Source organism: Triticum aestivum, chromosome 1D, assembly GCF_018294505.1.
Source record: "Triticum aestivum cultivar Chinese Spring chromosome 1D, IWGSC CS RefSeq v2.1, whole genome shotgun sequence".
Lineage (NCBI taxonomy): Eukaryota > Viridiplantae > Streptophyta > Magnoliopsida > Poales > Poaceae > Triticum > Triticum aestivum.
This window is the reverse complement of record NC_057796.1, coordinates 292,027,236-292,042,808: the sequence shown is the minus strand read 5'-3', so window position 1 is coordinate 292,042,808 and position 15,573 is coordinate 292,027,236. Positions and strand designations below refer to the sequence as shown.

The 15,573-nt window shown below is 52.3% G+C and overlaps 1 protein-coding gene across 1 annotated transcript; it reads right to left on the bottom strand.

Annotated features, from left to right (window-relative positions):
* Positions 1–7,991: 7,991 nt before the first annotated feature.
* Positions 7,992–14,754, bottom strand: LOC123181533 (tobamovirus multiplication protein 3). The gene is made up of 11 exons (XM_044593814.1): positions 14,320–14,754; positions 14,011–14,101; positions 13,879–13,931; positions 13,710–13,802; positions 13,553–13,624; positions 12,425–12,497; positions 12,138–12,183; positions 11,713–11,776; positions 11,504–11,557; positions 11,307–11,384; positions 7,992–8,437 (listed from the first exon to the last, which is right to left on the bottom strand). Exons 1-11 carry the CDS (start codon positions 14,488–14,490, stop codon positions 8,345–8,347), a joined length of 888 nt encoding a protein of 295 aa, XP_044449749.1. The 5' UTR covers positions 14,491–14,754; the 3' UTR covers positions 7,992–8,344.
* Positions 14,755–15,573: the final 819 nt, after the last annotated feature.

The following is a 15,573-nucleotide window of genomic DNA, read 5'->3' as shown; positions in this document are numbered from 1 at the left end:
CCATTGCAGCCCTCGGACGGCCACATCAAGCAGTTCTTCCGCCAAATGGGCGCCGTCCATGTGCAGCTGGGAGCTCCTCCGGGATGGGCGGCGCCCAAGGCCGACCTCACCTTCGACTCAGGGGACCATCCCGAGACCACCGCGGGCTCAGGCGCGCTCCCGATGCTCTGCACGCCCACCATCTGCAACGTGGCGGTTACCAAGACCCCCATCGACGGAGGGGCCGGCCTCAACGTGCTCTGTGTGGAAGCTTTCGGCTTGCTCCACATGCCGCACGGCCGGCTCCGCCCCACCAAGCCCTTCTCCGGGGTTGGCAACGGTTTCACCAGCCCCCTAGGGCAGATCCGCCTCTCTGTCACCTTCGGCACCCGCGACAACTACCGCACCGAGCTTATCGACTTCGACATCGCTCGCATCGGCCTCCCGTACAACGGCATCCTCGGCTACCCAGCCCTGGCCAAGTTCATGGCGGCGACTCATCCCGCCTACAACCTCATGAAGATGCCGGGGAGCAGCGGCGTCCTCACCGTGGCCGGGGACACCAAGGAGGCCCTGACGGCCCTTAAGCTTGCCTTCAGGGCCGCAGTGGCAGCACGCCCGACTGACGAAATAGCTCCCGAGGCCTGGGGGCTGCGTCGGCTAAGAAGAAGCAGTTGTTCTCTCAGGATCGGGCTAAGACGAAGCAGGTACCGGTCGACGAGGGCGGGGCATCAGGAGCCACCTTCACCATAGGCGTCGACCTCGCCCCGGACCAAGAAGAGGCATTGGTGAACTTCCTCGCGCGAATAAGGAGGTGTTCGCCTGGGAGCCCAAGCAGCTAGTTGGGGTCCCGAGGGGAATTATCGAGCATCACCTGAGGGTGTGCCCTAACGTGCGCGCGGTGAAGCAGAAGGTGCGACGGCAGTCCACGGAGAAGTAGTCCTTCATCGTCCAAGAGACCCGCAAACTGCACGAAACTGGAGTCATCCATGAGGTGCGGTACCCGGAGTGGCTGGCGAACCCGGTCGTCGTGCCCAAGAAAGGCGGGAAGGAACGCATGTGCATCGACTTCACCAACCTCAACAAGGCCTGCCCTCAAGACCCGTTCCCGCTTCCGCGCATTGATCAGATCGTCGACTCCACCGCCGAGTGCGACCTGCTGTGTTTACTAAATGCCTTCTCGGGCTACCACCAGATCAAGATGGCGGTACAGGACATTGAGAAGACGGCCTTCTTAACCCCGTGTGGGGTGTACTGCTACACCTGCATGCCGTTCGGACTACGTAACGCTGGGGCGACCTTCCAGTGGCTGATGCACATCGCTCTGGGCCGGCAGCTCGGGAGGAACACTGAGGCCTACGTCGACGACATCGTGGTGAAATCTCGGGAGGCGAGGTCCCTCATCCATGATCTGGAGGAAACTTTCGCCAGCATGTGCAAGGTGGACCTGCGGCTCAACCCAGAGAATTGCGTGTTCGGCGTCCCCTCCGGTAAGTTGTTGGGTTTCCTTGTGTCGCACAGGGGAATCGAGGCGAACCCGGAGAAGGTCAAGGCGATAGAAGAGATGAGCCCGCCGCGGACTCTCAAGGAAATGCAAAAGCTTGCGGGCTGCGTGACTTCACTGGGGCGCTTTATCTCCAAGCTGGGGGAGCGCTCCCTCCCGTTCTTCAAGCTGATGAAAAAGAAGGGTCCGGTCGAGTGGACTCCGGAGGCCGACGCGGCGTTTCAAGGCCTCAAGAGATACCTCACCAGCCCACCAGTGATGGTGGCGCCGCGTCCCCTCGAGCCCCTGGTGCTTTACCTGGCCGCCACGCCTCACTCAGCCAGCGCAGTGCTGGTGGCCGTCCGGGAGGGGCGCCAGGCCAGGGACCTGCCACACGACTCCACGCGTCCGGTCGAGATGACGCAGCGCGAAGACGACAGCCCTGAAGCCACGGCGGTGCCAGCGGATGACCAGGCTCCACAACACGGCGCTCCTGAGGCTGCAATCGCCCCAACAGGCGACCGAGCTCCTGAGGTCCCCGGCCTCAGGAGGCGTCCCAGTCTCAGGAGGCCTCGGACTCCACCAACGCTTCCACCCTCGTCGAGCACCCGGTGTACTTCGTCAGCACCATACTGCGTGACGCGCGGGCACGCTACCCCATGCTGCAGAAGCTTCTGCTCGCGCCCCTCGTTGCCTCGCGCAAGCTGCACCGCTACTTCCAAGGCCACCCCATTAAGGTCGTCTCAGCTTACCCGCTGGAGAGGCTGCTCCGGAGCCCCAATGTTGCGGGGAGGGTCGCCGAGTGGAACATCGAATTGCAGGCATTCCAGCTGGAGCTCAGCACCACCACGGTCATCAAGGGTGTCGCGCTCGCCGATTTCATGGCGGAGCGGACTGACGCTCCGGGGCCCGAAGCAGGCGAGGGCCGGTCCCTCCCGCCAGGAAGCGAAGCGCCAGATGGTTGGGTCATGCACTTTGACGGCGCCTTCGCACGTCAGGGCGCGGGGGCTGGAGCCGTGCTCATCTCGCCCACCGAGGACAAGCTCTACTACGTCGTGCAGCTCTGCTTCCAGCGAGGCGAGAAGATCTCCAACAACATCGCAGAGTACGAAGGCTTGATAGCCGGTCTCAAGGCTGCGGCAGCCTTGGGAGTGAAGCGCCTCACCATCAGGGGCGACTCCCAGCTCCTCGTCAACTTCTCCAACAAAGTATACGAGCCGAAGGACGAGCATAAGGAGGCATACCTCGTGGAGGTACGCAAAATGGAGAAGCAATTATTGGGCCTGGAGCTGCAGCATGTGCCCCGCGGCACGAACAAGGAAGCCGTCGATATCGCCAAGAGGGCGTCCAGGCGCCTGCCCCAGGAGCCCGGTGTCTTCGAGGAACGGCTCTTCAAGCCTTCAGCAGCCCCTCCAGCTGCGGAGCCGGCACCGCCTCAGGAGGAGCTCCCCCGGCCACCAACCTCGAGAGCCCCCGCCTGCGGCCCGACCTCAGGAGCTCATCTGCTCCTCGCATTCAAGCCTCGGGAGGGGTGCTGGACCGAAGAATTCAAGGCATACCTGCTGCAGGGAACCCTGCCGGAGAAGGAGGAAGACGCGGAGCGCGTGGCTCGGCAGGCCACAGCCTACTGCATTCAGGACGGTGAGCTATACCGAAAACGATCGAACGATGTTTCCTTGCGACGCATCTCCAGGGAGCAGGGGTGCGAGCTGTTAGCCGACATACATGGAGGGGATTGCGGGCGTCACTCGTCATCGTGCACCTTGGTGGGAAAGGCGTTCCGCAGCGGATTCTACTGGCCCACGGCACTCAACGACGCAACCGAGCTGGTGAGATCATGTGAAGCCTGCCAGTTCCATGCCAAGCAAATCCACTAGCCTGCTCAGGGCCTCCAGACTATCCCACTCTCGTGGTCGTTTGCGGTCCGGGGGCTGGACATCTTGGGACCGTTCCCTCGAGCGCCCGGGGGCTACCGCTACCTCTACGTCGCCATCGACAAATTCACCAAGTGGGCGGAGGTGGAGCCAGTCCGTACCATCCCGGCCGGCTCGGCGGTCAAGTTCATCAAGGGCCTCGTGAGCCGGTTCGGATTCCCTAATCGCATCATCACCGACAACGGCTCGCAGTTCACCAGCAACCTTTTCAAAACATATTGTGCTAACCTTGGAATGCAAATATGCTACGCCTCGGTGGCACACCCCAGGAGCAACGGACAAGCCGAGTGCGCAAACACAGAGGTCCTGAGGGGTCTCAAAGCAAGGACTTTCAAGAAGAAGTTCGAAGCCTGCGGCAGGGGCTGGCTGGACGAGCTCCAGTCCATGCTATGGTCCATCCGCACCACCGCGACCAAGCCGACCGGCGAAACTCCATTCTTCCTCGTCTACGGAGCTGAAGCGGTTCTCCCACATGAGGTCAGGCATCGCTCCGCGCGGGTCTTGGCGTTTGACGAGGCACGCCAGGACGCCACGTGGGGGGTGGATCTCGTGCTGGGGGAGGAACGCCGCCGTCAAGCCTCGCTCCGAGCGGCAAGGTACCAGCAGGCGCTGCGGCGGTACCACTGTCGCAGCGTCCGCTCCAGGACGCTCGAGGTGGGTGATCTCGTCCTACGGCGGGTGCTTTCCAGGGAAGGGCTGCATAAGCTTTCACCCATATGGGAGGGCCCGTTTAGGGTCGCCCGTGTCTCCAGGCCTGGCGCCGCGCGCCTGGAGACACAAGACGGGATCCCCATCCCGAACGCCTGGAACATCCAGCACCTCCAGAAGTTCTACCCATGAAGCAGGGCCCAGTGCCTGTGAAGGTCTCCGCTCATGACACTCACGTAATAATGAATGGGGCTGTACACGCCCCCGAGTCTTCAGAGTGCCGCCCTCCGGCCTTGGGGGCTCCCTCCCACGTCCTAGTGGCAGCACGTAGCTCCGCGCTGGTGAGAAGACTAGACTAGGTGCCAGACGCGGCTGTTCATTTGCTTTTTGTAGCTGGTTTGCAACCTTTTAGTGGAATCTGGAGCTCTGGCATTTCTAAGTGTTTAGTTGGGTTTTCTCCCTTTACTTCGCTTGCTTCTTCGCCTTGCGGCAGAGAGAACAGCAGTTGCCTGTCGCTCTCCCTCGTGCGCCTCGCGCGGGGGCTGGGCAAGTGTGTGCGTGCGCTGGGCTAGCCCACGCCACGAACACACCTCGCCAAAGCCCTGTTGCACCAAAGCTTCGGCTTCCTTGATCTTCGCGAGGCGCCCTCGGATGAGCCCAGGATTTGCGCACCCTCTTAAGTCCGTGCCCTCCGGGTACCGCGACGCAGTGCATCAAGACACGATTGGCCCATGCCTGAGGGCTCGCTCGAGGAAGAACAAGGCGCGCGACAGATTTTCTAACAAAACTTGCAGCTTTATGAATCTACGCGGAGCACGAACACCATGGCATAACATGAGTACAATAAACATAGCATAGTGGCATAAGTACCATGGTTCATTACACGCCCCTGCAGGGCCCCCTACCTTTTCAAATGCAGGAATAAAGGAAAGGTTAAACAAAAGCGGCCCGCGCGACCGCAACAGCACGAGGCCTGGCTCCAAGGGCCTCCCGGACTCAGCCCGAGCCTTCTTCGCGCTTCACCGGAGCGTGGCGACGGGACGACCCGCCACCGTCCTCGAAGCGAGCCCGGCGAGGTGGCGGCTAGTCGTAGCCGCCGCTGCTGGTGCTCCCGCTGGAGGAGGAGCCGCCACCGCTGCACGAGCCGCGGCCGTCCCCAAGGGCAAGCTCGCCCTCAGCGTTGTCGCGGCCATCGTCAAGGCGAAGCTCATCGTCGCCGCCGCTGTCCTCGGGGCAGCACCCTGCGCGGCGATCATCTTCCCCGAACACCCTCACGTAGAGGGTCGCGGCGCCGTCATACTTGAAGTGGAGGGTGCACCTCCTGCTAGAGCCGCGCGCGCGGGCGAACGTCTGCCAGCCGCGGTCCAGGACCGCGTTGCCCGCGGCGAAAACCTCCACAGCGGCCCACGAGGCCTTGCTGCAGCAGTCGTCGGCTTGCAACCAGAATCCGTCGAGACCCGTGGCCGGTAGCTCGCCGGCAAAGGAGCGTGGGAGCTGGAGCCAGGTGCCGGCCGGCCTCTCCGACCACATGACGAACTCTGGGAGCACCTCCGCCGAATGGAAGCGCGGCCGAGGAGGCCGAGCGACCATGGCGCGCCTCCCCTTGGCGCAAGGGCTGCCCCGCCGCGAGAGGAAGCACTGCTGCGGCCGCTGAGGACGACGCCGGTCCCCGAAGGAGTACGCCCGCGCCCCCGAGGAGCCACAGCAGGAGTTGCGGCGTGCTTGCAGGGGCGGCCCCGCCCCCTCTTGGGTGGCGGCGAGCCGGGCCCCTCCTGGCGAGCCTTCCCCTTCTTTGCGGCCGAGAACCTCTTCGTTGGCGCCATGGGAGCTGCGGCAAGACGGCGAGGCGAGGAGGAGGAAGAAGGAGTGGGCGGCGAGAAGACAGAGATGAACGAGGGGGCTCTGCCCCTCTCCTCATTTATAGCCGGAAGGAGGCCAACCGCTGGCCTCCACGATCGCACATAATGATGGTTTTTCTCTGCTGCAGCAGAGTCTCGTCAAGTCGAACGGTTGCCGAGGCAGCGTGGGGAAGTGGAGGCGCCCGCATTCCATCAATCACCACGCGTCGGCCGAGGCCGCGGGCGGTTGGGGCCCGCGGCGCTCCACACTTGCCCTTTGGCTTCGCCTCGAAGCCAAGTTCGAGAGCGCCTTGGGCCCGAGGGCTACTGTCGGCGTCCTAGGAACGGGGGTGCCCAGACTTGCCTGCCTGCGGCCCGTGGCGTGGCCCCATCAACGGCCCGGTACGGCCCAACCTCAGCAGCAACAACTCAAGACCCTCACGAGGGGCCAAGCCTCGCGAGGCGGACGACACCAAGACCTCCCGGGGGCAGCCTCACTAGGCTGGCTCCCGAGGAGCGGAGATATCAAAGCAAGGTGCACCTCGCGAGGTTCACATGACGTGAGACATGACGACCAAGGCCAGGCGGGCGCCAGCTGGTGCAGTGTACCAGTTTCCTCTTTGATGCTAAGGAGACATGCGCAGGCGCGGAGTCCCGAGGAATCACGCAAAGGTTTCCATTCCGGTGCAACGAGACCAAGACCGCCAGGACGGCAGGACGGAGGTCATCGCAGAGCCCACTGCAGCATCACAACCAGAGCCTTTGGCAGGCGGAGACTACTTTTGTCAGGATAGCTTGTACTAGTTGTCTCTCTTTAAATTTGACCGTTGTGGGATCCCTTCTCGCCTACATTTGGAAAAAGGACCAAGGCCACTATAAATAGGACTTAGCCACCACCAGATCGGGGATCGGATCCATTTCCACCCCGACCACCTCACCAGCTCATCGAGCCCAAGAACACCTCACCTCCTGAGGATGTTCCACCTATGTACTAGTTCATCCTCAGCCCCTCGAGGCAATCCACCACAAAGCTGGAGTAGGGTATTACACCACAAGGTGGCCCGAACCTGGATAAACCCCCGTGTCTCTTGTTCTTTGGGTTCGTCAAGTTAGGCCATGCGATCGTTTAGCGGGCAGACTGGGAAGAGAGTGTTCTTCGTACGCACCCCAGAGTTCGAACCTCTCAAGGATCTGCGGAACCCTGAATCCGACCCCCCCCCCCCCCCCCTTAAGGCAAGTGTAGCTACACTGATCAGCTCGATTCGATGGCACTATGACTCAGCCAACAAATTTGTTCAAGTTCGGTTTAACTTGAATGGTGATGAGCTAAGCCATGATGAAATGACAATGCATATAAGCATGATATCAACATAAACATGGATGGGCAACAAGATCATATAACATATGAATATTAACATCAACAACAATAATTTATTTAGGCTACTCGATGTGAATGAGCATAGCATAGCGATGACCATGAATCTTACAAGTATAACAAACGATAACTATGCATGTGACTGTGAGCATATCATTATCACTAGCATAGAAAGTACATACAAGAACTAAACATGAGAACCTCCATTAAAAGGAAACCAAGCTAAAACCGTGACAACGGAAGTCACCTAGCTAGACTATGCCTGACGCACCGCTGAACACTGCCGATGCACCGGCAAGATGGACAAGCACGATACAAACAGGCAAAAAAATGCATGTCCAAAAAGGAAAAAGGAAAACAGTACTCCTGTCTGAAAAAGCTTGTCCCTCAAATGGATGTATCTAGCACATACATCCATTTAAAGACAAGCTTTTTTAAACAGAGGGAGTAAAACACACCCCATCCAGAGGCGTCATCGTCCATGGACGGAAGACGGTACATGAGGAAATGGTTAGACGTGGCCACTTCACGGCTGGGATTACGAGTGCACCAAAATGAAGAGTTTTCGGACCACTAATTCCAAGATTCTTAGACCAAAGTGAGGGACTGCTGCAATTTACTCGGGCTCCTGGACATACCCAGACCTGCAACGTTTGTTTTAAGGGGTTCTCCTGCCGTTGGAAAAACGGACGGAGGATCCACTGATTGCTGAAATACGAACTCACTCGGAAAGGTGAAATGGCAAGGTGGGTCAAAAATCAAATATGCGGTTCCAGCCGTGATTGCTGTGGCGCGGTGCAGACTACAAGGTGGAAAGTACTGAGAAGAACAAAGGTATACATACATTATATAACTTGCATTTTTCTAGACCTGTAAACAGCATGACATTGCAAATCTCTTCTTTTTTTGAACTACATTGCAAATCTCTTTTACAAGCAATAGCAACCTGAAATCCTAAAGGCTTCCTCATTTAAAACCTGGGCAAGCTTCAGTGCAAGTGCGGTGATCTTCACATTGCCTCTCCTGTATTTACCAATTCTGTAAGAAGCATTTGTCTGTACCAGCCTGGTACCAGGGCTGCTCTGCTCTAATGGATAGGATGGTACTGCGTGATCCCACGTTTTGGGGGCAGTTTCCTTAGTATAAACAGAACCATAGCTGAAGGTACGATCTCGACCAGCTGCAAAGCCAATTTGGTGAATCCGGTCAGCAACCACAAAGTAATTCAGTTACTCTTAAGGAACAGCTACAAAGCATGCCTATGTATATATCACTAAAATAATCAAGAGACAACTAAAGCTGCGCAAATGATATCCCTGAAGCACTGCAAGAAGATTTAACTTTTGCGTTTTCTATTTCAAAGTATAAGTCGATGCCCCGATTATCCCTTTTAACTGACTTGCTCTCTCCACATGCGCCCTGGGGCCTGAGTGATACTTTTCATTTAACTTCCTGCTTTCGGATTCGTGTCCAAGCACGCCAAAGTCGCTAGAATGAAGTGATGGAAGCTCGGATATACCTGGTGGTGATACGATGATGTCCAGAAGGCTATTAAGAAGAAGACTGTTTCAGACATCTATAATTGGATAGGAGTGCATACAACATAGAGAAGTACAAGGTGGCAAGGAAGACCACAAAGTGAGCTGTGAGTGAAGCAAGGGGTCAGGCATACAAGGACGTCTGCCAGCGTTTAAACACGAAGGAAGGTGAAAGGGACATCTATAAGATGGCCAAGATCTCAGGGAGGAAAACGAGGGATATCAACCAAGTCAAATGCATCAAGGATGGAGCAGATCGACTTTAGTGAAGGATGAGGAAATCAAGCATAGACGGTGAGAGTACTTCGACAAGCTGTTCGATGGAGAGAATGAGAACTCTACCATTGAGCGTTTTTGTGTGTTTTGTGCGACGAATCCAGGAGCCTAAGGTCAGGGAGGCTCTAAAAAGGATGAAAAGAGGCAAGGCGATGGGCCCTGATTGTATCCCCATTGAGGTGTGGAGAGGTCTCGGAGATATAGCAATAGTATGGCTAATTAAGCTTTTCCACCTCATATTTCAGGGAAACAAGATGCCCGAAGAATGGAGGCAGAATACATTAGTACCAATCTTCAAGAACAAGGGGGGTGTTCAAAGTTGTACTCCCCCCATTCACAAATATAAGATGTTTTGGATATTTCAATATAGACTACATACGGACTGAAATGAGTGAACAAACACACTAAAATGTGTATATACATCCAATTCGGAAAAAAGTTAGAACGTCTTATATTTGTGAACACAGAGGGTACTAATTAGTAATTACCGTGGAATTAAGCTGATGAGCCATACAATGAAGCTATGGGAGAGAGTCATTGAGCACCACTTAAGAAGAATGACAAGCGTGACAAAAAATCAGTTTGGTTTCATGCCTGGGAGGTCGACCATGGAAGCCATTTTCTTGGTACAACAACTTATGGGGAGATATAGGGAGCAAAAGAAGGACCTGCATATGGTGTTCATTGACTTGGAGAAGGCCTACTACAAGATACTGCGGAATGTCATGTGATGGACCTTGGAGAAACACAAAGTCCCAACAAAGTACATTACCCTCATCAAGGATATGTAAGATAATGTTGTGACAAGTGATGGCGACACTGACAATTTTCCAATTAAAATAGGACTGCACCAAGGGTCAGCTTTGAGCGCTTATCTTTTTGCTTTGGTGATGGATGAGGTCACAAGGAATATACAAGGAGATATCCCATGGTGTGTGCTCTTTGCAGGTGATGTGGTGCTAGTCGCCAATAATCGGACGGTGGTTAATAGAAAGTTAGATTGGCGGAGATAGACTTTGGAATTGGAAGGTTTTAGTCTTAGTGGAACTAAAATAGAGTACATGAGGTGCGGTTTCAGTATTACTAGGCAGGAGGAGGGGGAAGTTAGCCTTGGTGGGCAGGTGATACCCCAGGAGCACACCTTTCGATATCTGGGATCAATGCCACAAAAGGATTGTGATATCAATGAAGATGTGAGCCATCGAATCAAAGCTGGATGGATGAAGTGGTGCTAAGCTTCTGACGTCCTCTATGACAAGAGAATACCATAAAAGCTATGATGTTGTATGGCGCTGAATGTTGGCCAACTGAAAGGCGACATGTCCAACAGTTAGGTGTAGCAGAGATGAGCATGTTGAGACTTATATGTGGCCACACAAGAAAGGATCGGGTCCAGAATGAGGATATATCATATATGTAATAGAGTTGGGGTAGCACCGATTGAAGAGAAGCTTGTCCAGCATCATCTGAGATGGTTCGGGCATATACAACGCAGACCTCCAGAACCGCCAGTGCATAGCGGATGGTTAAAGCGCACTCATAATGTCAAGAGAGGTTGGGGTACAATAAACTTTACATGGGAAGAGTCCGTTAAGATAGATCTGAAGGACTGAAATATCACCAGAGAACTAGCCATGCCATGGACAGGGGTGCGTGGAGGTTAGCTATCCATGTGACAGAACCATGAGCTGGTTTCGAGATCTTATGGGTTTCAACTCTAGCCAACCCCAACTTGTTTGGGACCGGGCTTTGTTGTTGTTGTTATTGTTGTCCGTTTCTAACACTTAGATTACATTGGCATGCATATCCATGTTCTTGATACCGGAAGTTAATGATGGAATTCCTCATTCTTCCCTCAATGCAAGCATGTGAGCGAGGTGGACCGTGCATCTATCACCTATGTCATCTGAAGACAAACCTAACTAACCTCGATACGTACAACTTGTCTGTCTACTCATAAAGCTATTTGCATTCAAGAAACCCTGAAATCTGGCAACACATAGCACATGAAATTAACATTAGGCTCAACACTGCTAAAAGTATTGGGATGTCTTGGTATGTGCCATAGACTACATTTTTATAATTGTATGTACTTATAGTGGTGATTATCAGTATTATCTCAATGTCTCAATACTGGTTTATCATAGCAAAATACACATCACGATTCAAGTCAAATTGCATAAGATGATGCTCGACATTGTAAAAATGAGACAACATAACTAAATGGAGGCATACCAGGTAATAAAAGAAATTCAGAATCGGATGGCTCAGAACATCAAGGTCAGCCGCTTTATCAAATGCATTGAGACACATCTGGAAATTACATGCTGAAGTTAGTAGATTCCTCTAACTCACCAACCTAAGTTGGTGGTAGAATAGCGTAGATCAAAGTAACTGCAAGCACTTTTTGTGAGGGATTTACAAGCACTTACCATGACACATCTGATCAAGAAACAAGTAAAACAGATGGTAGTGACATAGCCAACCTGCAACAGGGGATAAGTCATTACCATACAAGCCTCCTAAACTATGACTAATATAAACAAGCCTCCAAAAGTAAGACTAGTATAGACACTCCTCCAAGACTAGGACTAGTATAGACAAGCCTCCAAAAGTAAGACTAATGGAACACGAAGTATACCTCCTGCAATTTCTTCCGTCGTCCTTTTGATTCTACGGGAAAACGTTGCAACATGAGGAATAGCCTGCAGCAATAGATAGTATCGAATACTGTATCAGTCCATAAAATGTTACTGCTAGCCATAGTGCATACATTCCATCTCTTATTGTACTTTCTGCGCCCTAGTATGGCACAGAGCACATATATGACATATCCTGGTAATGCAAGCACAATGGTTGTTATCGGTTGGAAAGAGTTGTCCAGATTTTTACTGGTAAATCAATCCAGTTCACCATGCGACTAATGAAATTATACAGGTAGCTGTAGTAGTATCATGGTGGTGCAAGCATAGATGATACAGAGTGGAAAGAACAGGTCTAGATTCTTCAGTACTGAATATGTCCAGTCTAGCATTGCAGAAAGCTGCAGTTTATTAAAAGCATTACCTCCCACCATACAGAAGGAACCCAAAAGCTGCAAACAGTGATACGCCTGAAAAGTCATAGCATAATTAGCTGAAAAGATCAAGGTGTCAACACCCCACAGTAGATTATCCAATAATGTGCTTCACAGTTTCTCGACTTAGATAATACTGTAGTAGCTGAAAACTAGCACTGCAAAAAATGTCAAGACAGATGCATCCATGGACACTGCAATTTACATTGAATTGAAACACATGCTCACCCGCCCCCGCATTCACACACACAGAGAGCAAATGAAGCAAGTATTTTACCTGCAAAGAACATCTTGGACAATATGACCATAACTCGAACTGGTTTCCACCACAAAACCAACCACAGAATTATCTGAAATTTGAAATTCATGCGTATTAGAGCATCTCATGGGTGTGCATACTGCAAAATCTTCCTAATTTGCATGTGTCAATTGAACAGTCACAAATGCAACATAGAGCATGATCATATTTCCTTACTGAGTGATACTAGTTAAGGAGGTTGTTTCGATGTCGGTTCTCTAAACAAAAGGACACATTAGACATCTCGGTGCAATCAAGACATCAAAGAATCAACTATAGCTTGTACTTGATATTTCAGGATACTGGGTACCATTATTTGATTTCTATAGAGCATATAGGCAATCAAAAGCAAACAAAACAAGTGCAGCATTTTATACAACGGGCTCTAGGGAGCCTGTTTTTCAAGAAAAAAAAATCAAGATATATTTAGAAGTTTCAGAAAAAACTTTTTTTTCTATAAATACATATACATGTTCTCTATGTATCTGTAAACTTACATTAAATAATACAATTATTTGCAGGCTACACAAAAAGACAAAAAACTGGCCCAAATACAACAAAGAAAAGGCCATTTTAATCTCTGTAATTGTCTTTTTGTGTACATCACATATTAACATGTATGTTCATGAAATTTTGTACGTATATACTACACAGATATGCTTATGTGTATACTTTTTTTCAGATTTATTTTTTTTAGATTTTGAAAATGTATTTTGGCTGAAAAAAATAACAAGCTCCCTGGAGCCCAGCCATCATATGCACTTTCAAAACAGAACAGAATATATTATCTTGCAAAAAAGGAATACATTAAATATGTATAATTATCGCTTATGGTCATAGCAACAAAACAGATACAAGGCTAATTTGATTGGTCGTAGCTACATGGGTCCCACTCCTAGGCATCTAAAGCAATTTGGAAGCATCACAGGCTCACAGGTACTAAGACGTGGTTAATGTACAGATATTCACCCCTACATGCCATCATAACATAATCTTTGCATCATTTATCTTTCCAGGCAGACATCAGAGCAAAGTTTCACACATGAGCTTAACTGAATCAAGTCATATACGTTATAGTGTAATGAGAAATTTCATGGACTAAGTTACCTGAATTGCATACACCACCCCATTGATCCAATAGAAAGTTGGCCTCAGCCCATCAGTCGACATCGCACGTGCCTAGCAAACAACTTCACAAATTAACAGATGCAACGACGGTGAGGGAACACCACAAGAAACTATGAAGCGCAAGCCGGTCTACCACCTGATAGTAAATCTCGGCCCAGAATAGCACCAAAAGCGCGTATGTAGTGAAGAACGCAAGCCCAGGCATGTCAAGAACCACATGTTGAAGTATCTGTGATGCCACATTGCTTAAACCATTACCCCCAATCAACTGAAACACCAATATATTCATCAAATCAGGCACAAACCTCTGGTTGTATCAGCTGCACGTTTCGCCGCAGCACAAACACGATAGCCCGCACTGCAAACACAACTAGAAGGATCAAGCAACCAAACGCAAGCAAGGCGAACCAATGAAACAGCGCAAATGTGTGACCCACCGCCATTCACGATGAAGTTAAGGAAATGGAACACCTTCTGCGTCGTCCACCCGTACTCGGGCACCCTGCACTCGATTCTGATCAATTGGACCTACAACAGATATCGAGGTCCACAAATTCAAACCTTGATTTACAACAATTCATGACCCCGCCTCACGATTCGTTGCCGAATCCCCAATTTTGAAATCAAGCACGCACGGATCAAGCCAACCCGCGCAATCGAGGGCACGGGCTCACGTAATCACAGAATCCGGGCGAGGGCGTGACAGATCGGAAGGTGTTTCGGGTCAGGCGGGAGGGCAGACTTACAAGCGCGACGACGGAGACGATGCCGTAGAGCACGGCGAGGGCGTGGAAGATGCGGTCCTGCCACATCGGCGAGTCGTTCACGTCTTTCCACCAGTCCACCGCGCCGTTCAGCGCCGCTGCGGCCGCGGCCGACGAGGCCGCCGCGGCGTCCACCGCAAACAACCGCCCCATCCCGCGCGCCTCCCGTGGCGACAACGAGGCCAGGCGGCGCCGCCTGCAGATTCGAAGGGGGCGGATGGCGACGGGGCGGGCGGAGGGGGAAGGCGACGCGAGCTCGTCCCCAGGGGATTCGAAACCGAAATGAAATGGATTGATTTGGGACTTCGGTTTCGTTCGCGTTGCGTGGAGGCCGGGTGAAGGAGAAAGAAGGTTCGAGGCGAGCCTCTCCTCCGGCTTCGTGTTCCGCGGGTGGGTGGTCAGGGTGACCGGGCGGTGAGCCGATGCAGGGTAGGCGGATGAGAACACGTGGACATGGAGCTGGTCCGTGGCGGAACACAGGAGCGAGGGGGCAGGACGGGGCGGCCGGTGTATGGACCTAGCGCAGTGGTCGTCTATCGGAAGCGGGGCCTTGGTCCAGCACGGCGCGCCGGTTGAATGAGGTGGCACGGTGGGACAGTGCATGGGTTGTACAATCCCGATCTTCTTTTGGCTTTGACCGTGTTCTGTGCTTACGTCGTTGAGCGAGTCATCAGTAGGCAGAAAGAAGATGACATGGTATTGTCGACATACTAATAAATACTGATAACGAAACATCTATCCTTTATCCATCGGGTCCGACTATGTCATATCTAAGATATGAGGTAGTAATACCTCACATTTTAAACTATGATGACATCATCCCACATCAGTAGATAAATAAATCCCCATCATTGTATTGTTTGTTTTGTTATTTATTTATTTATTTATTGTCGCCCAAGGTCGAACCCCAAAAGGTCAGCCCTGGTTACGAGTTGAGCATAGACTTGCAACTGGGACAAAAAGAAGATCATGCCCCAGTTACGAGTTGTGCGTGGGATTGCAACTAGGCCAAAAAAATGTCGGGCCCTAGTTGTGAGCCAAGTGTGGACTTGCAACTAGAAAAAAAAGGTTGGGCTCCAGTTGCGAGTCGAGAGTGGCTTTGCAACTGGGACAAAAAAAGGTCAGGGCCCAGCACGGTGAGCTTGCAACTAGCACAAAAAAAGGCCGTGCCCCAATTGCGAGTTGAGGGAAGGTGGACTTGCGACAAGGACAAACAAATGTTTGGTCCAGTTGCGA